This window comes from Anabrus simplex, chromosome 7 (assembly GCF_040414725.1).
Source record: "Anabrus simplex isolate iqAnaSimp1 chromosome 7, ASM4041472v1, whole genome shotgun sequence".
Taxonomy (NCBI): Eukaryota; Metazoa; Arthropoda; class Insecta; order Orthoptera; family Tettigoniidae; genus Anabrus; species Anabrus simplex.
In genome coordinates this window covers 291,540,449-291,565,149 of record NC_090271.1, presented here as the reverse complement: position 1 = coordinate 291,565,149, position 24,701 = coordinate 291,540,449, and the positions used below count along the sequence as shown (strand labels likewise).

At 37.9% G+C, this 24,701-nt stretch overlaps 1 protein-coding gene across 2 annotated transcripts in view; it reads left to right on the top strand.

The window, feature by feature from the left end:
* The window catches only part of LOC136877579 (FMR1-interacting protein NUFIP1), a 295,598-nt gene that overhangs the window by 21,972 nt on the left and 248,925 nt on the right, over positions 1–24,701 (top strand). The window contains exon 2 of one of the 2 annotated variants that reach the window (XM_067151734.2): positions 2,425–2,616. The exons of the other annotated variant lie outside the window; for it this stretch is intronic. Coding sequence (XP_067007835.2) covers positions 2,425–2,616 — 192 coding nt within the window. The remainder of the gene's footprint in view (positions 1–2,424; positions 2,617–24,701) is intronic. 2 annotated transcript variants of the gene reach the window in all.

Here is a 24,701-nt window from a genome sequence, read left to right as displayed (position 1 = left end):
AAAAAAAAAATTAAGTGTGTTTTTACACTGCAGAGCAAGATGAACCCTATTTTGAAATGCTTAAAAGTTATAGCTTGGATGTAAAAGTAACCTTGAAATCTGCCAATCTAGCAGTTATTGCTGTCTATCTTACCAGAACGATTAAGGATAATTTTGACTATGAAGGACTGCCAGATCTTGTTCACATCTGAACATAAAGATATTCCTACCCTTGCTCTACTGTAGAATATCAGTCGAGTCTGCTGTGTGTATCTTACCGACTTCGTCAATAGAGTCGCAGCAAGATTCTTTAATTTAGTCAACAATTCCTTATGTTTGTCATCATTCCAAACCATTGTATATACTTAAAAATCTTTTCGAGATCTATCTGAGCAAGCAGTCTAAAATTCATTTTAGCCATGCAAAGGGAAAAGTGGATCATGTAAAAAACTTGTGTTCCTTCTATGAGCTAGTTTCTGAGTCCATAACTAACAAATTACTTAAAGCGATCCACGAAAGATTTCAAAATAAGGAAATGTGCCGTAGGAAATATGCTGTTGTCGCATAAAGTTCCCAAGGTTCTTGATTGGAGAGAGAGAGAGAGAGAGTAGAATGCCAATTAATATTCATACAGAAAGTAAAGAATTTTCATTGTATACAATAATAAAATATTAAGACAGGTAGTGACAGATTTTTCTTCACTCATGCTGTTTATCTTGGTCTGCATTCGATAACTTTCATCTTTAATAAGGCAGAGGTTATTTCACACATGTATGTTTGTCTTTTCTTTGATCTGTATTTCACACTACTGCTGTAGCCACATAGTAGGTTTAATGCCATGAAAGAAGGGGGGTGAACTGCTACTTCTGCCTCCGCTTGAACAGTAATACCTCTGCAACATGGTCGAATATTAGTGCTTGCTGTGGCGAGTGAGAAAACTCCTAGGCGGACACGGCAGTGCATTGACCAGGAAGGGAGTGAGCAAATCTTTTATAATAAATGTAGGTCTCGCTCTTTGTCTTGCTATTTTCTAGAAACGTAGCCACTCATTCAATAGCTCTTTTGTGTAGTCCGATAGCCCTCATTTTCATCAGTACTGTCCATTGCAATGCAGCCGTACTGTCCAGATTTTTACATCTGGATAAAAAGTTGGTTTTCTGCACCAGGCAAATTGCATGCAATATAACATAAAAAATGTAAAAACACATCTGTATCCAAATTTAAAAAGGTCTTATTTCCCTGATATTAGTGTTATTAAATTCTGTATAGCATTTTGTAATCAACTCGTAGCTATTTTATATGGATGATTTATTCTGTACTACCTATATCCCTTTGTTACTAAATTTGTGTTTAGTAAATTGTATTCACTGACCTTCAGCTACTGCACGACTCTGAAACTCTGTTTTAAGTTTGCTCAGAACAAGTAGAAGAACTAGTGTCATCACCTTTTGAGTTTTAGTATACCATCACTGTACAGCACCAGTGTAGTCTACAGTGGCTAATCATCCCACTGTCAGCTGTTCTTGTATTTAACCAAACACTGTACTGTACTTGACTTTAAATGCTTAAATACCAAATTCACAAACTTTTTGATCAAGGTGTAATTAACATTTTCCATCATCCCTGATTTGCACTGAAAACCTTTGAAAGAGCAATACACTAGAAAATGAAAATTACGAACAGTGGCTGCTTCGAACATTTTGAACAGAACAAGATATTGTGCTTCAAAATATGTTTACATTCCTAAGAACTGTATATTATGAGAATAGGTTCTGTTTTAACAGTATTTGTGTCCAGATTAACCAAAAGTTAGGCGTAGCACTGTTTAATCAGCTGCCTATTAGTTCTCCTGTTAAAGTAAATTTCTTGCCCATGAAGCAAGTAATTGTACCTCTTGATCCAGTCTGTTACTACAAGCTCCTCGTTCCCTTCCTGTCCATTCGCCATGCACTGCCTAGGGAAAATCCCGTACAAGCTGTGTTGTTAGTGAAATTTAGGTAGGTCCACTAGTTAGCTTCATTCTTTATTTTATAGCAATATTGGTTACTGTTAAACTGGAACACGCTAAAAGGAGCATTTTTTAAACTTCAAAATACATGCAAGTGATTATATATAGAAGTGAATTAAAATAAACTCACCATCAGCAGGTGCCTGTTACTTTTGAAATTTTGCGAGCAGATTTCCAAGCTGGAAAGAGTCTCTGAAGAAGAATCTACTTGAATGTACTTCTCACCTACAACTTGTGTGCTAATTTACCTACTCGGGGATGTAAACATGCCTGTATCGTTCTAAGCACAAACTGGGAGAGTATGATGACACTATTTCCTTCTACTCATTATGGTTTGCTTGTTACTTTCTCCTGGAGCTACTGGTCTAATCAGCCCATGTTACTTCATTTCTATCAATATGAATTTTATGGTCTTTGTTCATTTCCTTCCTCTGTAGGATAATGATATAAATAAACCATGGGTAACTGAAGCCATGAAGAATGAAATTCAGAAAAAACACAAACTTTATCAGAAGGCAAAGAAAAGTAATGATCCAAAAGATTGGGAAGAGTTTAAGGAACAAAGGAACAGGGTCACTACAATGATCCGAGAAGCAAAGCTAGAATATATTGGCAGTCACCCTGAGGAGGTAAGTTGAACATCTATTTCAGTTGAACATTTCAAAGTATTGTTATCATAAATAGCACATTATACAATAAGACAAAGTCCAAGGTGGAAAGCTTAGATTCATAATTAACCTATCCCTTCCTCCCCCATTAACCTTGCTTTCTAGAAAATTCACTGTTTTTTTCACGGCTAAGATTATGTAAGCTATAGACCTGGTAATTCTAGTTTCAGAATTCATTGATATGCAGAGTGCAGTCAAACTGTTTGATTAAAAAGTAAATACTGTACACAGAACTATGCATTAGAACTTCCAAAGCATGTAGAAATTAATTATAGCAAAGAGGCAATCTTCGAAAGCAAGGATGAAGTAGATATATTCAGTAGAAAATATGCATGCACTACCGTTATAGTTTCTCCCTTTGCCAGTGAAGCAGCATGCATTTGAAGGTCCTGATAAAATCTCTGCTTAAAATCTTTGGTGTTTGTGTGATTTTCTTTTACTTACACATATTTGCTTTGTCCTTGCTTCAGTTAGTTGCTTTTTTTCTTTTCCCATAGCTTAATTCTGCATGCTTTGCAGTCTTATTTTCAGTTCTACTCTCCATGGGGAACATGGTGATATTTATTCTTATACAAGATTTATTGCACCTTTGCCACATTTGCCTGGAGTAGAGTATTAAGTCATTTTTATCATAATATTTCTTTGGCATCTAGTTCTAGGTATTTCAGAAATCTTAGTCGAAAATTTATGTCTTCAAATTACATCCAATTAATTCACCGTTTGCTGCCATATGTAAATTCAAACTTGTGGGACTCACTATCAGGTATTTTGCTCGTTAATGCTCAAATAAAAACGTTGCTATCACCAAGTTAAACATTGTTACAACATTTACATATTACAGGGTTATTACAAACTATTTGAGCAATTCCGAAGCTCTACAATAACTTTATTATTTGACATACAGTCACAAGGCTTTGCACACACACATAAACAAACTCATAAAGTTTTTTTTTTTAACATTTACAAGTGTTCGATATGTGCCCCTTTAATGATTCTGCAGACATCAAGCTTATAATCAAGTTCGCCCCACACTCGGCGCAGCATGTCCCTGTCAATGGATTCAAAATATGGCTGATGCGAGCTCGCAGTTCTGGCAGGTTTGTTGGGAGAGGAGGTGTAAACATGGAGTCTTTTACGTAACCCCACACAAAGAAATCGCATGGGGTTATGTCAGGAGAGTGTGGATGCCATGACATGAATTGCTGATCATCAGCTCCACCATGATGTATCCATCGGTTTGGCAACCTTCTGTTTAAGAATTGACAAACATCACCATGGAAGTGGGGTGGAACACCATCCTGTTGGAAGATGAAGTCCGCGCTGTCCTCCAGTTGTGGCATGAGCCAATTTTCCAGCATGTCCAGATACATGTGTCCTGTAACGTATTTTTCGCAGAAGAAAAAGGGGCCGTACACTTTAAATCGTGAGACTGAACAAAATCCATTAACTTTTGGTGAATTTCAAATGTGCTACATGATAGCGTGAGGATTCTCTACCACCCCAGATTTGCACATTGTGTCTGTTCACTGCACCATGAATAAAAAATGTTGCTTCATCACTGAAGACAAGTTCTGTACTAAACTCATCCTCTTCCATACACTGTTGCAACCGCGCCGAAAATTCAAGGCGTTTGACTTTGTCATTGGGAGTCAGGGCTTGTAGCATTTGTAAGCGGTAAGGCTTCTGCTTTAGTAGTTTCCATAAGATTTTCCAAACAGTCGGCTGTGGTATGTTCAGCTCTCTGTTTGCTCTCTCAGTCGATTTCTGCGGGCTACGCGTGAAACTTGCCCGCACACGATCAACTGTTTCTTCAGTCACTGTAGGCCGACCCATTGATTTCCCCTAACAGAGGCATCCTGAAGCTTTAAACTGCAGATACCATCGCCGAATTGAGTTTGTGGATCTTTGTGGTACTTTGTCCTGAAGTGTCGTCGCACTGTTATGACAGACTGATGCAAGTGCATTTCAAGCACAACAAACACTTTCTCGGCTCCTGTCGCCATCTTGTCTCACTGCACATTGCTCATTGCTGATGCACTCTCGTGGCAGAAATCTCAAGTGCGACTTCAGCAGACTAAAACTTTTTGAATTTTTCTACATAACTGTTGAATTTTGTAAATTTATGAAATCGCTTCAATCATTTGTAATAACCCTTTACAATGTGAACAGCTGCTTTGCTCGTGGTTGGTCTGAAAATAAAAGTGCATGTGTTATAAGTGGATGCATAACTTGCCATTAAGGATAGTCATTGATTATTTGCTGGGATGAGTTGAAGTAAGGCATGTCATCGTCATCATTGTCCTTTAACAAGTCTTGAATGCAGCTATATGTCCTCCGAACATGGTGTATATAATGGTGTATAGTAGTTATTAATGCTACAGTGAAGTACCTAGGTGTTAATTCAAGGAAAGATCTTCATTGGGGTAATCACATAAATGAGATTGTAAATAAAGGGTACAGATCTCTGCACTTGGTTATGAGGGTGTTTAGGGGTTGCAGTAAGGATGTAAAGGAGAGGGCATACAAGTCTCTGGTAAGACCCCAAATATAGGATGGTTTCAGTATATGGGACCCTTACCAGCAGTGATGTAGTTGGAACAAAATATTTACAGGAACTCACCTTATTAATTCAGCAATTTCCAAATGGACTCGTATTAGGTGTCAAAATCAGCGGCCTTACGTTTCCGACAAGTTGTTTCGTCAGCTGAATGTTTCCCGTTTCGAAGCCATGACTTGACATATGGTTGTGGGTTAAATATATGCACAGGGGGTCCAACGGTGCTTATGAAAATAAGTCCGCTTGATCTTGCAACCAGCAGCCTATTTCTCTTTTCGGCGTGGATCTCATTGTACACCCATGACGTTTCAATGCTATGTATAGATTATAAGATATTCTTACTGAATGTAAAAATGTTACGTCACTCTAAAGCGGCAAAATATTTTCCGGAACGGCGTTCCGGTCCAACTAAACCACTGCTTACCAGGATTACTTGATTCAAGAACTGGAAAAAATCCATAGAAAAGCACCTCAATTTGTTCTGGGTGATTTCCGACAAAAGAGTAGCGTTACAAAAATTTTGCAAAGTTTGGGCTGGGAAGACTTGGGAGAAAGGAGACTAGCTGCTCGATTAAGTGGTATGTGATATAGATGTTGATTCCCATAGGGGCAAACCAAATTATTTGTCCTGAAGGAGTAAATTTATATGCTATTTACCAACTGATGAGATCAACTTAGCACACTGGGGTGAAACGCTGGCAGCAAGGAATGAGTTAGCTGGAAAATTTATTATGTCCTATAAGTGGTTTGTTCCGAGCTGTCAATGGAGAGATGGCGTGGAATAATATTAGTAGACGAATAGTTTGAGTGGTGTCTTTAAAAGTAGGAAAGGTCACAATATGAAGATAAAGTTGGAATTTAAGAGGACAAATCGGGGAAGATATTCGTTTATAGGAAGGGGAGTTGGGGATTGGGATAACTTACCAACGTAGATGTTCAATAAATTTCCAATTTCTTTGAAATCATTCAAGGAAAGTCTAGTAAAAGAACTAATAGGGAATCTGCCATCTGGGTGACTGCCCTAAATGCAGATCAGTAGTGACTGAATTCTAATGTATTTGGTAGGAGTACTGTACCTGTTAAGTTTGATTTCTTTGTCTCTTGCTGTGTATGTAACACGGTAAATTTATTTATGCCACAGTCTTCAAACTGTAAGAATTTGACTCTTGCAGAATAATGTTTCACTCTGTATTCTTCCCAGAAGCATTGTTCAAAAAACATTTTCACATAAAAAATTGTTTCAAGACTGACTACACAACTCCACTTCCTCCCGTTCACCCATTACCAGTGTTTGTACTTAATTTATTTAGTGGTATATTAATGCTACACTGAACTGTAGAAAACTTTTAAGAAAAATGTTATTTTGGCTAACAACAATATGTGTGTGCTAGGCTACCAACTGATTAAACATAAAATAATTACCGCATCACAAGAAAGACATGGACTATTAACAATTTTAAAATTGAAAAATTAACCAATGGCTTACAGAATGGAATAAATAATATCAAATTGCTTACCTTAGGAAATCCAGGTTTCTTAAAGATATTGCCAATAGTCTGGGGAACCACTTCTTCCCATCATGTATTAATGAAATTTCCTGCGTTGTGATGGGTTTCATGTTAATTTCCATATTGTCGATTGATTCAAGGCAACACAGAATTACATGCTTGTGATAAAAGTGCTTTAACATCTTTGTTATTCATTGGTCCATCGGTGGTAGTTCACTTGTTATGTTAGGAGATAAATATACAAGCTCAATATTCTTTAAACTTACATTTTTGGGGTGCAAGGGACAGTTGTAAACAAGAAGCAACATCTGTGATTTACCATAATTTTATAATTGAAATCCTTCAACCGTGAGAGGAACAGATCCTCTTTTATCTGTAGGTATGTGTGGTTTTTGTAATGTAGTAGATTCTTAACATTGTTGAAGCAGTGGAGTTTGTAGGATTTGCCTATTACCAACAATGCCAATTTCTCAGAACTGTCCGAATTTGCAGCAATGAGTAGTCGCCCTTTCTTTGTTTAGTTTACTCCCATGACATCTTTATCCTTTGAAGGCATAACGTTAAAAAGTAAGCCACATTTATTAGCATTTAAAATATTGCGAGGGGCATATCTACTGAGAGTGCTTCATGTTGCTATTCAGTTATGTCACTGTCTTTAACAGGCTCAGATTCTCCATTAATCTGATAATAAACAATGCCATTCCCAACCATCTGTTTGATGTTAAGAACTTTGTTGACCTTTTCTCCTATTTCTCAAATTTTTGTTGGATGATAAGCGCTCTCAAGGGAATGAAAGCATCTCAAGGCTGATGGAGCTATTTTAAAATTAAAAAAAGTAAAATTTAAAAAATCAATGTCTTCATGCTTCCCGGATCACTTTCATTCACTTACACTTTCCTGTAGCAACATTTCTGAGAATTTGTAACTTCTCTGACAACACAGAGCTTTCCGTTACTCCCTTTTTCATGTTGGCTCTAATGACTTGCTTCAGACTTGTACAAAACGTAAAGTCTTCACTGGCAACCAGATGACCAGACTTTCTGTACAGTGCCTCACAGATAGTGAAGGGCCGAATTCTAACTTGGACTCCAGCAAGTCTGTGAAATGCAGAAGTGCTAGACCGGGAATTACAGGCAGATTTTCTCAATACTTTAAAAATATAATATTTTAAGAACTTTTGGATGATTACGAGTATATTAAGCAATGCATTTCATATTATTTTATATAGGGAATGTCAAGGGACTGGGAGAAAATGGCGTATAATATGGGGTAGCATAATAAACCGGCATGTATTATTAGGGTTTCACTATAGCTGCAAGCTGCATTTGAAAATCTCCGCAGGTACTGACCTCCGAACATGGCACAAAACCAACACAAGGACCCATGGTAGGCCTAGCAAGCCAGTGGTAGCGGCATTTAACCGGCTTTCAGTAATAGAGCGATTCTTGGAATAAAATTATTAACAGTTAGAAAACAGTCTTCAAGGAGACCCATGAGGTATGATGGCCTACATGGATCTGAAGATAGACAGGCCTGTAAAAGGAAAAAAGTTAGAATCAAAACTATGAACATTCTCTCGCTATACTTTTTTTTTTTTTTCCACAAGAGTTTAATCTGGATGTAAACAAATAGGCAGAGCATCTTGTCTTTGCACATGGACATAAACATACTTGATTAGATAAACAACAGTTTCGCTCACTCGGCTCTAAGGAAATGTCACAATTATTACAATTAGAGAGTTTGGAATAATCTGTAATCAAATTAAAATATGTTTATATATACATTTGCACTTGTTTAAAATTGATTAAAAGAGGAGAAATAAAGCTACAAGGCATGATATAATACGGGAAATCATCTCCCATTGCAGTGCATTGCAAATATGTTCAATAAATGAAGTGAACGAAATCCAGGTTTAGCGGTAAGAGAGGTGTATAAACGAAGTGAATAGTTGTGTGGTGTATAGGTCAGTTCGGTCCATAATGTGCGGACACAGTTTAGAAAGACAGGCAAATTAACAATGCCGGGAAAGGACATAAAAGATTTTAAAGGTTCAAGAGGAATGTCACTATCCTCAAAAATGAAATTAGAAGGAAAATTCAGAAATTCCTTTTTTGGAATGAACCACCTACTTTACGCAAAGTACACTGTGTGAATAATGATAACCCTTTAACCACTTTCACTTCAGTTACACTATGCAGGCTTTTAAAAGGCATAGGCTTCCAGTTTGTTAAAAGAGACTGTAAACCTGTATTAATGTATAGGGAAGATATTGTGTTGTAGAATTGGAAATATTTGAGTGAAAGTAGGAGATTCAGATATATTGCAGAAGGTCGCAAAAATTTTTACTTGGATGAAACATGGCTTAATGAAGGTCACAACTTCAAATGCATGAATTGATTCTACTGTCACAATCCAGGAAACAGGCCTTTTTTCTTTTTTCCTGGACTTTCAACTGGCCTGAAACAGTCAACTGAGAAATGTAGGAGGCTTATCAATGGTCATGCAGGTAGTGATTTTGATTTTCTGGACGGTGGAGCTCTCATATTTGAATCCAAAACGACATGAGACTATCGTGAAGAAATGACAGGTGACATTCTTTTATCGTAATTTTTCTCTCTCCTTTCGAAACTCGAATCCGGAAGCACGATTGTAGTAGACAATGCATCCTACCATTCGTTGGAAGTGGAATAAATCCCTACAATGGCAATGTGAAAAGACTAGATCATCTCTTGGCTCGACAGTCACCAAGTGGAATGTAAGACCGATATGGTCAAAGCAGAACTTCTCGAATGGTTCAAGTCAGTGCCAGACCAGTATTATAAATATATTTCAGACGAAAAAGAATGCTGAAAGTGGGCCACTGTGTTTAGCAACTTCACATTTTCAAGGGCTGTGCATAGTAGAGCTTATATATCTTGTAGCTTGAAGGTCGTGTTGTTTCTCACAACTTGTGACGTACCCACTTGGCCCACAGATTAATGACAAATTTATAATGTGGCGGGTCACTTTAATATTAAAATAAATAAATGATATGTCATGGTTTCTCCAGAAACAGTATCCCAAGGGCGCCAGTCTTCAAGCTTATGGCTTGAAAACAAAAGTAGATAATTAATAATAATAATAAATAAAAATATGTAATGAGACTCAAAAAAACTCCTAGGGGTGGGGTGAACGGAACACAAATCATTAAGTACACTAACTTGGAATTTAAGGATCATTAATAATTATTTCATAAAATACCAATTAAAACAGCTATTTATTAAGATGAAAAACGTGACGTAACGGCGTATTAACGAAATCTGAACTTACGGAAGCAAAAGAAAAAGTGAATGAAATTAACTCTAAGAAAATGAACTGTTGCACGAAGACTTGCAGTAACTTATGCCATAAGCTCACCAAATGTAGACTCTGTTGTCTTGAAGCTGAAGATGGGTGGATCTCTCGTGCAGGCTGCCTCATCTGTTGTTGGATTCCATTCCTACATCCACATTTCCTGTCTTTAACACTTCCTATTGTACTCCTTACATAAAGTCGTAATGAGTCCTAATTTTAAATGCAAAACCACCATGGGTTATGTTCATGGAGAGAATACATTCGTATTCTTCCATATTACGGAACAGTAGCGTAGCTAAATTCATAATAAAAGCTCTCCTCCCCTATACCAGTCAGAACCGGTCTCCCGTTGACTACCTCTCGTCATTGAGATAACAAGTCCCAATGAGAGTAACTTTTGAGTAGAATATACTCAGATGCGAAAGGAACTAAGTTAAAATCTTCTCCGATGTGTAGACGTAGAATCGTAGTAAGAGTATCTTCCAAGCGTGAGAATCAGAATCAGAATCTGAATGTGAGTCTGATTGAGAATGTCCTCTCCAGCCCTTGTCGGTGGTATATATTGGTTCAAAAGTCTCCTTCCATCAGCCATATCACATGGTCCAGTAAGATTCGAGGTCTCATCCCTTCTCCCTTGTATAGCTGTGCATCCATCACGTTGCTTCATTACGTTCATTCACATAGGCTGAACTTTCCCGCTGAAATAAAGCGTCTCGAAGCTGAGTTTGAAAAGTGGGTGTTAATAATGTATCAACTGTCTTTTCATGAGGTGGAGAGGGTAATATCTCTCGTAACCTCGATGACGTACTTTTCCTGGAACTGGGCTGAAATTAGCCTGCTGACTCTGGTCACCTCACAACGGCTATTGGAAAATTTACTGCAAGTTATAAATATGTGTGATGTTGAAATACTTTACCCAATAATTTGTTCGTTCAGAATACGTTATAGCCGCGATACAAAGAAATGAAATGATGATTGAAATGGATGATAAAAACTATATATATATACATATTAATTTTAAAATGACCTATCAGTGATTAAATATATACATCTTATCAATTAAATATATAGTTCAATAATTAAAAATATACAGTGATGTCCTACACATCACAAACTTGCTCTCTTAATCCCATTGAACTCATGTGGAGTCAGGTGTGGGATTATATTGTTCCTTGTTCATCTTAGGTACTGTACACAAATATGTTAAGTAAGAAGTTTAAATCTTCGCATTGTTGTCGTGTACGTTGCGCAGTGGTGTATGTCTGAACACGAAACATTGACAGGGTAGAGTGTGATACTACATGTTCAACAATTCACAATTCGTTCTTTGGCAGGGGCGTACAGATACCTTGTTTATATTAGGATTAAACTCTCGGGGTGGAAAAAAAAAAAAAAAAAAAAAAAAAAAAAAGCATAACTTGGAAAGAGAGAAAACTCAACATGTTGGACAAGTGACAAATGTCAATATTCAGATAAACAAGACTAAATGGGAAGGGAAAGGAAGTAAAACTCTTAGGGAAGGATACCAATTACTGTATATTGATATGGTTAAGTGAAGGAGGCCAGGATGACATTGGGTCCTTAATCAGAAAAGGTATTGATGCCTTAGCTGAAGTTTCTTGTTAGAATGATGGAATCATAAAACTGTCCTTTTCCTTGGTTTCTATTTCTACACCAGGCAAATGCTGGGGCTGTACTGTAATTAAGGCCATGACTATTACCTTCCCAATCCTAGCCCTTTCTTGTCCTGTCGCTGAAAACCTTTGATGTGTTAGTGCAACATTAAACAAGTAGAAAAAAAAAAAGAAAACTGTCCTTGCAGCTGGAGTCCACTAAATAAACAGTCATACAAGTGAATGCCCTACAGATGAGCTGCAGTTCATCAAGATCTGGAAGATGTAATTAGTGAGGAAAATGTTATTATTTGGAGACATGAATGCACAAGTTGGAGTAGACACATATGTCTGTGAGAACATCATTGGGCCACATGGTTTTGGAGGGAGAACGACTGTTAGATTTATGTGGATGAAGTAGAAATAAAAAATGCATTCTTCATAAAAAGTGGTAGTGACAAAGTAACACGGTACAGTGAATGGCAGGTACAGGACGTTGATCCACTGTGTCATCATAAATAAGGAAGCAGGCTGATAAATCAATGACGTCAAAGTCATCCCTGATGAATGTGTGGACAGTGACCACAGATTGCTTGTTATGAACTTCGAACGTACGACCAACAAAACTTGGAAGAAAATCGAGAAACACCAAAGATAAAGGTGTGGGATTCGGAGAAAGTTTAAAGGAAGAACACAAGATAAGAATCCAACAGCCTGCTGAAGGGTGAAACCGACATAGAGATTGGAAGACTTTCAAGGAAACTTTTATGGAGGAAACTAAAAAGCTATGCGGAGTTTCAAGTTCAGTCAAGAGAGAAAAAGAGACACCCTTGTCGAACCATAGTCAAAGCAGCTGTGAAAGAGAGAAAACAAATGAAGAAGGGATTAGATCAAGTAAAAACATGGACAAGTACACAATGACCAAGAAATCCTAACTTCAAGAAACATACAGGGCCAAGAAACTTCCAGTTAAGAACATAATAAAAGAAGAAGTTGATTGAGTTGGTGGATGAACTGAAAGATGATAGTATGGGAAAGATAACATTGTTGTAGAGAGAAGTGAAGAACAAGAAAAATGATCACAAGACCATGAAGGCGATGGAATGGGACAGTAGAACTTCAGCGTGAGATGAGGGAGAAATCTGGAAAGAACTCGCAATATAACTTTGACAAGCTGCAGAACAGAGATACAAGAATCATGACAATGGACAGAGAAGAGCCACGTCGAGACAGTGAACCAACGTGGCTGGAGATAGGTAAGACACTCGAGCATGAGGAAAGGTAGTAGGCGAGGATTAACTGAACATGGATATGCTGCGAGCAGCAGGAATTCCATCAGCCCACTGGCTGTACAGATTGCTCAGCACAGTTTGATGGGAAAACACCATCTCAGAAGATTGGAAGTAGGGCATAATTATTCTACCTCTGTTCAAGAAAGGAAGCGTAAAAGCACTTACTATATCATTCCTGGAGAAAGAGCAGTATGATATTGGCCAGGAAGGGCAATTAAAGACCTTATCTTTGCAGTTAGCATGCTGATGAGAAAATGCTAGGAGCAGGAGAAACCTCTGTTTTTATTACGTTTGTATCTTGAAAGCCTATGACATTGTACCAAAGGAAAGAATTTGACAGTGCATGAATGAACTGCAGCTGTGACACAGCCTCATAAACAAAGTTGTGATGTACACTGGGAACAGAAGCTGTATTCAAGTAAGTGGTGGTTTTTTGAACTGGTTTGAAATGAAGAGAGAGGCGTGGCAGGGCAGTTTTTAGGCTCCTTTTGTGGCCTACAAGCCTTTACATTTTGCAGATGCCGTTTAAATCTGGAGCGAATCACACAAGGAATTGGAAGAGAGACTACAAAGCTGGAGTGATGAGTTTAAAAGCTACGGCTTCAACATCAGCCAGGCAAAGATGGTGGTGACGGCAGTGCAGAAGGGGTCGTGTTCAGTAAAGCAAAGCTGGACGGAATTACCTCAAGATTTCAAGTACTTAAGCAGCATTTTCTCAAAAGTCAACCTGGCAAATATTAGGTTAACAATTGGATCAGCAAGGCGATTCAATTCTGCCATCAATTAAGGTGGCTGCTGTGGGTTGAACAAGTACTTTACAAAGGAAAAAATTAAAAGTATCCTCCTAATGCAATACAAAACATAATTCCATCATTAGATGGCTCAATAAAATTCAAACATATTTCGACTTGTTTGAGCCATCTTCAGTGATATAAGGGGGGGTTAAAGTTATCTACATAATACAAGCTAAAAACGTGCTAAAAACATAATGAAGGAACAAGTGAAAATCAAAAGACAGACTGAAATAAAAACAATAACAATATACAATATTTACATCACTAGATGGAGCAATAAATAACTCGCTGACAAAAGGGTTAATATAAAACATAATTGAATCCAAAAAATGTGCTAAACCTAAGAAGAGAATAAAATAAAATAACAGACGGAAATAAACAGTAAGTGCTAAAAGTGAGGTTGCGGACCTCTTAGACTAATTTTTTTTTAGTTTGATAACAATTCAAAAACAGGATGAAATTACTGTGTTGAAAATTCAGGCTGACAGTCTGTCTTTGTAGAAACACCATCCCACGAATGGCTAGGAGGGGAGCGAAAAAGCTTGAGAAACCAAGTTTGAGAGGAGACAACGTGCCAGGTGAAATGTATGTGATAAATGATGGGAAAAAAGCCGATGAATTGAAAATTTTAGAATATCATCATTCTCAATTTCTTCTCAATTTAGCGGTCCTGTTCTCAAAGATTATTTCCAAAGTTGGCTAGGTGTGTTTGCCTTACTTAAAATGGTCGGGAGGGCAGCGACAAAATTGAGAAGCTGTGTTAGAGGAGTAACAGGTGCATGGTAAACTGTAAGTGACCATAGTGGAAACCATTAATGAAGTTCCAATTTGTAATGGAAATAACGAGGTTGTGTGAGAAACTTGGGCTGATAAGTAAAAAGTGTAAAATGGGTGTGAAGAAAACGTTAAACTTACGGTACTTAAAAGGTAGTTGTCCTCTCGAACCGGCCTGGCCTTCTCAAAGGTAATGGCCCTGTTCGTACGATCGAGTCTATTGTTAGCTCAGCTGTGTTTGCGAGGATGGGAGGAGCGGAGGGAGAAGATGGGTGCAGGGTTGGTGGGGAGGGGGGGAGTGGTAGTGTGTTGGAGAGATGGAGGTGGGTTTTTTAAAATTTATAGACGTTCTGACAAATATATGGAATGAATGTTTCAATTAGAATGTTCTTTTTTTTCATTGATTTCATTTAAATTTTGAGAGGGGTTCATAAACTGATCTAAACACACCTAGCCAACTTTGGAAATAATCTTCGAGAACAGGACTGCTAAATTGAGAAGAAATTCAAAATGCTGATATTCTAAAATTTTAAATATATCGGCGTTTTTCCATCACTTATCACGTACATTTCACCAGGCACATTGTCTCCTCTCAAACTTGGTTTCTCAAGCTTTTTTGCTCCCCTCCTAGGCATTCATGGGATGGTGTTTCTACAAAAACAGTCAGCCTGAATTTTCAACACATTGATTTCGTCCTGTTTTTTAATTGTTATCAAACTAAAAAAAATTTAGTCTGAGAGGTCTGCAACCTCACTTTTAGCATTTATAGTTTCGTTTCTGTCTGTTACCTTTTATTTTATTTTATTTTATTTTATTTTATTTTATTTTATTTTATTTTATTTTATTTTATTAGGTTTAGCAAATTTTTTGGATTCAATTATGTTCTATATTAGCCCTTCTGTCTCAGCGAGTTATTTATTGCTCCATCTAGTGATGTAAATATTGTATATTGTTATTGTTTTTATTTCAGTCTGTCTCTTTTGTTTTTCATTTGTTCCTTCATTATGTTTTTAGCACATTTTTAGCTAGTATTATGTAGATAACTTTAACCCCCCTTATTTCACTGAAGATGGCTCAAACAAGTCTAAACATATTTGAATTTTATTGCTCTATCTAATGATGGAATTATGTTTTGTATTGAATAAGGAGGATACTTTCAATTTTTTTCCTTTGTAAAGTGAAAACCGTCAATATGGAATGATTCTTATATCTTGTAATTGAACAGGTGCAGCTAAAACCAAAGATGTCACTGTACAAGCCTTATTGTACACTGATTTTTATACACAACCTTGAAATCTCCTCACTGACCAATAGGGATAATTCTACACTCCACGTAGCTGGAATGGAGTTCCTCAGCACCATGGTACAGAAGACCAGAAAGGACAAGATCAGAAATGAGAAGATTGGAGAGAAAATAGGGTTAGGAGATTCTCTCCTCAACAAGGTTCAGGAATCAAGACTGAATTGGTTTGAACATAGGAAGAAGATCTAACGAACAAAACTCAAGGTGGGAATGTGAAAGAGAGGGGAAGGAAGTCAACCTGTGGTAAGACTGAGAAGAAAGTGTGACTGTTTAGTGCAGAAGCTGCTGGGAGGACATTATTGGGACAAGTTAGTGGGGGAGGAGTGGTGTGAGGTCAGGATGAGATGGAGGGGACTCTTACACCACACCTGGGCAACTGGAGATGGTTTAAGGCGATGATTAATTTATATTATTTACTGTTCTATTTACAGGCAGATCTGTTAGTAAATTGTATTTATTATGATGATTGTTAGGATGGGCGAGAGGTGCTTTCAACATATAGTCTGTAGTGAAAAAAGGGGATTATGATAACATATTGATTAAATTCAGTATGCAACTAGATGACTGTGTGTAATAATGATGATTCTAATGATAATTTAAAAATAAACAATAGAACTTGTAACATATTATGCACCATTGGTTCTAGAGTTACATGGGAAACTAATGATCTGTGTGACTTTGTACATCGTAATGCAAGTATGAATTAACTTTTTTTTAAAATTTTCGCATTTACCCATGCATTTATACAGGCTGGCTGTGCACTTAGGATGAAATCCCAGCAATATTTTTTTAAAGAGGCTAATGTTGTGCAATTCTCAACTGAGTGAGAGAGAATTTCTTAGCCTAGCATCAGACATAAGAATTAAGAGTTGTTCGTTGATGTATGATTAATAGGTGTAGCAAGAGGAGTTTGGTCAAGTGTAATGGCGAGGAGTGGAAGAGATATACCATATGTATTTCACCGCATGATCGTCATACTTTTTAGACCAAAATTCTTGACAAAATAGTAGTGTAATTCCATTATTATAGGTCCGTTATTGGACATTATAAATTTTCTAGCTAACCTTGGTTGCCAGTGTTTCGCTCCTTTGTGCCAATTTAGGCTCATTAGTTGGTAACTAGTTAGTACAAAGTAGCCTAGGCAGCGGCATCCATGGTATGCACTAGTCATGCATCTTGTTAGGTGTGCTAGTTACCAACTGATTTCAACTGATTACTGTAGCCATTGTTTTCATATTTCATTGACATACACACTTCTTAGTCAATTTTCAGAAACTTCCCTGTTTTAGGACCTCTAAAAATTCTCATCTAGAATAGTTTGTGTGTTTTTTAGCTTGTCTTTTCATTTCCGCCAGTCATGCACTAACTTTTCACTCTGAAATTTTTCTTTCCGCAGCTCTGTTTCCATGCTGTTCAGCGAAGAAAATTACATTTAGTTTGAAACCCGCAGAATAGTTTATATAATTATCCATAATTACAAATAACTGCTTCACTCGTTAATAATGTGTTGCTGTGTAAATTTCTGCCCGTAATTGTTCAGTATTATTGTATTAAAAAAGAAATATTTCTACAAACACACCAAAAAACAAAGCTTATATTCTCATGCACACATCTACAGTAATCATGTCAGTCACATGCATCTGTACAGTCCAGAGCAGTCGATACTTCTGCGAAAGTACCCAATAAGTACGAAATGGGAAGAACCTACGTACCTCCAGGATATGAAGAGGCCCACTTGAGGTGAAGTACCGTAATGTTCGATTATGTATTATAGCAGACCACAAGAATGTGGTCCATTGCCACAGGTGGCAGGTTACATGACCATGTTATGAAAAAAGAATGCATTTGTTTCAATGTTTACCATTGATAAGAACAAATATTAACTTTTTTTCTGAATTAGATTCTCAGTGACACTTTTTGTAAGTTTGCTTGCACGTTCTGATAGCAGTGCCAACGCCCTCTAGTATACATAACGCCTCCCCACTTGAAGAATAAATGTGAACATCAAGAAGTACTCATTTTCTTCACTGGAGAGCTGCTAGCATGTAGTATTCAGAACCATCTGCATGCAGTTACCACAGCTTGTTACATTCGGATGATTTTCCTGTTGAAATATTTCACTCTCTCTAAACGTTCAGTCACTTCATCTCCAATGATTTTTAAGATAATGCGGATAAGAGTTTTGCAGATTACCTGACCTAGATTCTCATTTTACCGGGCGAGTTGGCCGTGCGTTTAGGGGCGCGCGTCTGTGAGCTTGCATCCAGGAGATAGTGGGTGCGAATTGCACTGTCGTCATACCTGAAGGTGGTTTTCCGTGTTTTCCCATTTTCACACCAGGAAAATGCTGGGGCTGTACCTTAAGGTCATGGCTGCTCCCTTCCAACTCCTAGGCCTTTCCTATCCCATCGTCACCATATGACCTACCTGTGTTGGTGCGACGTAAAACCACTATCAAAAAAAAAAAAAAAAGAAAAGATTCTCAGCATGATTTGAACTGTCATTTGAGTTAGGGTAGGGAGGGGTAAATATGAGACAAAAACAAAACTTTTACTTTTTGGAGCACAAAGAAATATATTTAAATTATTGTAAGGGTAAAAAAGTAAAACTGTGTCTTATTTTTACCCGACAATTGGGGTAAAAAGAAGACGGTGTGGGGGCAAATAAAAGACAGCATTATATCTCCATACAAAAAAGGCCTAGAGCAATAGGAGTGCAAAAATGAGACACAACATGTTTTCTTTTAGTATAATGTGCTGAAAAAAATTATAATTTTCTCCAACAAAAGTCAATTTTTACAAGAAGTAAATAATTGGCGATGTGTTTCAGGCACTAATTTATGACAATTAACAGTTCAAGAAAATACTGAAAACAAACATTGTAGATAACCTGCAAACATTCTTCAAATACATCAATAGGCTGTGAGAGCCTCCGTGGCTCAGGCTGCAGCGCGCCTGCCTCTCACCGCTGGGTTCCGTGGTTCAAATCCCGGTCACTCCATGTGACATTTGTACTGGACAAAGCGGAGGTGGGACAGGTTTTTCTCCGGGACTCTGGTTTTCCCTGTCATATTTCATTCCAGCAACACTCTCCTATATCATTTCATTTCTCTGTCATTCATTAATCTTCGTCCCAGAGGACTTCGACAGGCTTCGGCAGCTGGCATAATTCCTATCCTCATTGCTAGATGGGGGGTTCATTCATTCCATTCCTGACCCAGACAAATGACTGTAAACAAGCTGAGAATTTTTATCAACAGGCTGTGGAAAACAATATTGCTCTTTAATAGTTTCACTAGTACCAATATAGGCCTAGGCTAATTCTGAACATCAGCATTGACTCTTACCTGAACTGTCTTTTTCTCTCCCCCCTCTTGATTATTTACTTTTTAAACTGAATGGGAAATCTGGAAACCGCACTTTTCACCATTAATTTGGTAGCACTCCAAAGATAAACCAATATAGATGCCTTTGAGCATAAAAACAGAGCAGCCAACTATGCAAATACAAAATAACAGGAGAAGTTTGGCAAGCACATTTGAAAGTTTTCCTGCCAAAATTTTCATGCATACAAAATTTAATTCGATGCAGATCTATTAAATCCATTTTATATGATTTCACTCTAGGATATGCTTCTATGCATATTAAAGAATGCTGTGAATCAAATACATTTCTTCCCCCTAGTAAATGGTGCTCATAATAAGCTTGTCTTTTATTTGCCCCACCTTCTGTGTCTCTCATATTTACCCCTCCCTACCCTACATTTTAAACACAACTTATGCTGGAAAGGACATATACCTCATATATAATGTAAGATCACTGCTGTTTAAGGAGTGTTAAAAAAATTACAGGACTTACAGGACTTAAAGTCATACAAGCTCCTGTATTAACGAATTTTGCAACTTAACACAAAATCATTTACATTGTTAATAACCCACACCAACTGTTCTGATGGATAGAAGAAGATATTACACCGATCTTCTTCTTCTTTTTTTTTCCTACACTTGTGGGGTCGCAGGTGTGAACTGTGCTTAAAAATATTGTCCATTAGTGTAGAACTGCATTTTTCTTGTTTAATTAGGCTTTTTCTTTTCTTATTTCCTTCATCACGAAACCACTGAGGAAAGCAAGTGATGCAAGATTCAGACACTACCTCCAGAGCTGTAAAAGAAATAAGGGTATGGTTATTATTTGTAATACTATTAGGCTAATAAGAATCAGTAAATATATTTTGTGAAGTGACTATACAGTACGTACACTGGGGCTTCTGAAGATTTTTCAGGTTTTCTGTGACTGTTTCTGGAATCTTAGGGAACACTTCCGATGGGACTGATTGAGATGACTTGACACAGCTAATAACATTCATCTCACAAGTATGTTGATTTTGCCGTTTCAAAGGAATTCCTATCTTCAGAATTCTATTGAGGGCAAGTACTACCTACATCCCTTGAATCCAGCATGTCATTGATGCCTGAAGTTCTCCTGAAAATATTAAAAAAATTTATAGGGAATCACTGTTAAATACTCTAGTTGGCCCGAAGACAATAAGTACCGGATACAGAGAACTGTAGAATACGTCAGCCGAATAGCCTCATGTTTCATTGCTGAGAAAACTCGCTCCTTGCTCATGGCATGCTTCCTTCACATCCTCAAGATATACCGGGAATTCACTCTCCAGCCAGTGAAGTCTGTCATCTGTGTTGGAGAAATGGACCTTGTCAGGGCAAAACTTAGCATTGTTGTCACTGCTAACGATGGATATTGAACAATTTCTGAATCATTTTCATGATGTATATGGTTGCTGTGCAGTCTTGGAACGAGTGAGCTTTTGGATGTCCAGAATGTTTTTGGAGATATTACAAAGCTGTTATTACTGGTGTAGAAAATATGTCCTTCACTCATTTCACATTCATTTTTTTCTATGTTGTATGGGCTTACACGTTTTCGAGACAGAAAGCGAACAGGTTTTACCATTTGATTTGCTTGCAATTAATATAAATTCTTCACTTGAGAGCCACTTATTGTGTCCTCTCCATCACACATGGTCTTCTCTAAAAATGTGTGTTAGATTATTTAAAATGTGACATTGGTCAAATACAAGGAATAAGCGTCTGTTTGGGTCATTTGGGTGAGTAATTTGCGGCTTCAAAATCTTACTATTGGAAAGTAGTCTTTATCATATTAACGTTGGTCTTATGACTATTGGAAACTAGACATACTACAAGAAATCCACAAACCTCAGTCTCCGATTACAGACATTGTCAAATTATACAATTACTTGCCTTCATTTGGTAAAGAAGCACATGACTGGCAGTCTGTACTTAGTGCATAACCCTGCTATCATAAAAGAAAGCAAATTATTGGTGAGAATTTCAAATTCGCCGAGATTCTTGACATCCTTAATTTCAGATGTATATCTGAAACAGATGTGGTTTTTTGACCAAAGAAAGTATCTAGCTTTTTGTCACATTCCAATTGTTGCTTTATTGACATTTCATCTATCATAGAGCATATTCTTTCAGCCTCATTCAAACGTTCAGATTCTAGGGTTAATCTCTCTTTCACAAGGTTCGTAACTCCTGTTTCGCATAGAGCATCATCCAAATATGTGGACAATGTGCTCTTTAGTATACGTAGGCAAGTCAATAAGTATTTGCAATTTTGCTCTAATTATCTTGAGGTTGGCTGTATGGCATTTTGTGTGCTCACCAGCTGCTAGACAGCACTGTTGTCCATATCTGTGGTAGGTTTCAGCGTTATCAGGTCAGTACAACTTTCGCTGTTGTGATGTAAAGATGGCTGCACCACTCTCTGTTTGCACCAAGAAAGGACAGCATTTCGTAACCCATTATTTGTGGTCTGAGGGTGTATCAGGAGCGGAAATTCATAGAAGACTTTCAGCACAATACGGGGACAATGTTTTGCCACAGTGAAGTGTTCACCAGTGGATTGAACAGTTCAAAATGGATTGCACGAGTGTGAAGGATGAGGAAATCCGGGCGTCCATCTGCAGCCGTAACTGATGCCAGTATTAAACAAGTGCATGATATGATCCTGAATAACAGATGAGTGACTGTTGCTGTGGCAAACCATATACACATTAGCTCTGGTTCTGCATATGGAATCATGCATAACAGGCTTAACTTTCACAAAGTCTGTTTGAGATGGGTTCCAAAACAACTCAATGAAAAGCAGAAGCACAATCATGTGAGAATCTGTCAGCATCTACTGGACTGTTATGCTAATGGATCATCACTTGGAGATGAAACGTGGGTTCTCCACGTCGAACCAGAGAGCAAACTTCAGAGCATGGAATGGAAGCATCCTGGATCCCCAGTCCAAAAAGAAATTCAAGAGTCAACCTTCTGCAGGAAAAGTGATGCTCACAGTATTTTGGGACTCTCAAGGGCCAATTCTGGAACATTACCAGGAAAAGGGGAAAATGGTAAACAATGAATGTTACAGTGATATGCTGGTAAACAAGCTGAAACCTGCAATTTGTAACAAACACAGAGGTCTATTGTTAGTCAATCAATGATGAGGTCTTTTGTTGAATGACAATGCACGTTCACATACCGCCGTCCACACCGCTCAAACTCTTCAGATGCTGCGTTTCTTGGTGTTGGACCATCCTGCATACAGTCCTGATCTTGCCCCATCAGATTACCATCTTTTTGTGCACTTAAAAATGCTCTAAGAGGCCGTCGATTCAGCTCCAATCAACAGGTGAAGGAAGCAGTGTATACGTGGCATGTTGCACAACCACAAACGTTTTTTGCAGGGGACATCAGAAAGCTTGTGAAACAGTGGACCATGTGCATTGAAAAGCAGGGCGACTACAGTATGTTGAAAAATTATATCAGTAAAAAGTGTGTACTCTTTTTGTAATAAATTATAAAAATTGACTGCAGATACTTATTTACTTGGTCTCATAGTTTTCCTAGCATACCCGTAATGTTTGCGTGATATGCATTCCCACACTATACACTATACTGTGGTTTACAGTGGATTCTGTCCATCTGGGAGAGCATTTCTCAAAATTCTCCATTTTTCTCATTTGAGGGTTCTTGGTCAGCTGTTTTAATTATTCGTGACAAGGCTTTATGATAATTATTGTTATAAGTCTCCAACTCCTGAATAGTTTTATTTTGTTTTCAAGACGTTATAAAGCTCTGTACAATTTCAGTCACAATTATTTTTCTGTTTTGAGCAGCTTCTTGTCTAAAATGTGGCACTGGATATCAACAGAACGATGACAGTCCTCATTTCCAGGATATTCGTGCAGAGAGACAGCTGAGGTATTGCTTTCTTCACAGCTTGGCTGTTGAATCATATTTCTGTTTTTCACCTGTGACATTGAATGAATGTTTTATGATAGGTCTACGGTCTGGTTTGATCGTTTGGACTTTGTAAAATGGATAAGAAGGGAAAACAGGGAACAGCAACATCCTGCAGTTTCTTAATTTCCAATCCAGGCTGAGGTGCTGGTGGTGGTGATTATTGTTTTAAGAGGAAGTACAACTGGGCAACCATCCTCTATATAACACTAATCAGAGAGAAAAATGGAAGGGGTCCGACACTTCGAAAAATGAAGATACTGGCCAAAGGAAGACAAGGGCCACGAAGGGCATGAAAATGAAAGACTCCCTAGCCCTCGCAAACCTAATAGCTTCGGGGTCGGAAAAGAACAAGAGTTGACCAAGGGAGGTTAGATAGGATAGATGAAAGTGAGGAGCCTGGCACACGTAAGTGGAAGAAATGCCAGGACTCAGCTGAGGGCCCTGTGGTCGCCAACCCATGCTCCAAAGTTCAGAGCCCCTGAGGCCCCTTTTAGTCACCTCTTACGACAGGCAGGGAATACCGTGGGTGTTATTCTACCGCCCTCACCCACGGGGGAATCCAGGCTGATAGTCGGACTCAACGAAAATGAAGGCTACATACCACAGAAGATCTAGAATTTAAATAGGGTGTGAAGTCTGCTCTTGATATTGCTTTAAGCCATTGTTCTCCGAGATCAGTTTGCTTGGGAAATTCGTGTAATGATAACCCCTCTCACTTTACTACTCTGGCTTGTGCAGCAAGGGCCTATTGCTATTAATAGATCAAAACCTGTAATAAGACATTAATATGCCAAGTTAATGTAGCCTATGGCATGATCATAAACAATAATTAAAGCAATCATGTCACGATAGCCTTCCGTGAAGTAGAAAATTATATGAAATGGACACGTTGAACTTGAACGGTGCGCGAGATTTAAGCATGTCTTTTAATTACTCCTTTTAATTAATTACTGCCATTACATACCTTCTTATGATATAAGTTTTCTGTACTTGCACTAATATCGCAACTAAACACAAACTCAGTAAACTACGTACAGAAGGGACACTCAGCATATTGTTTACTGCCTCTTTCTCGTTGTTCCTAATGCGCGTCCAGCATGGGTCTACTGCACGCTGCTAGCGCCGCAGCGGCCAGAGTAGTCCCTGTGTGATGTTCGCAAAGAAGCTTGCAAGCTGAGTGAAGTGGAGAGGCTGAAAGATATACTAGAGGGGGATGCCAGTACATCCCTTGTTGCAAGGCGTGTGGTGTCGGTATTTCTCGGCAATGCTGCTGATAAGAGTATGCAGCAATGTAACACAATCTTTCATGGCAACACAACACACTGTTCAAGTAGTTATTGGGTGTTCAGAACTTGGGATTTAACACCAAGTATAATAGATGTTAGGCCCCTTTAAACAACAAGCATCATCATCAACCAAGTATAATAAATGCTTTTCTGCTGCAATCTTCACTCAATATTGGTCATTCTTTAAAAAGAAATATTTCTTGATTAAATCCTGATGTTATTAGCTTACTTGAGACCTGAAATGGAG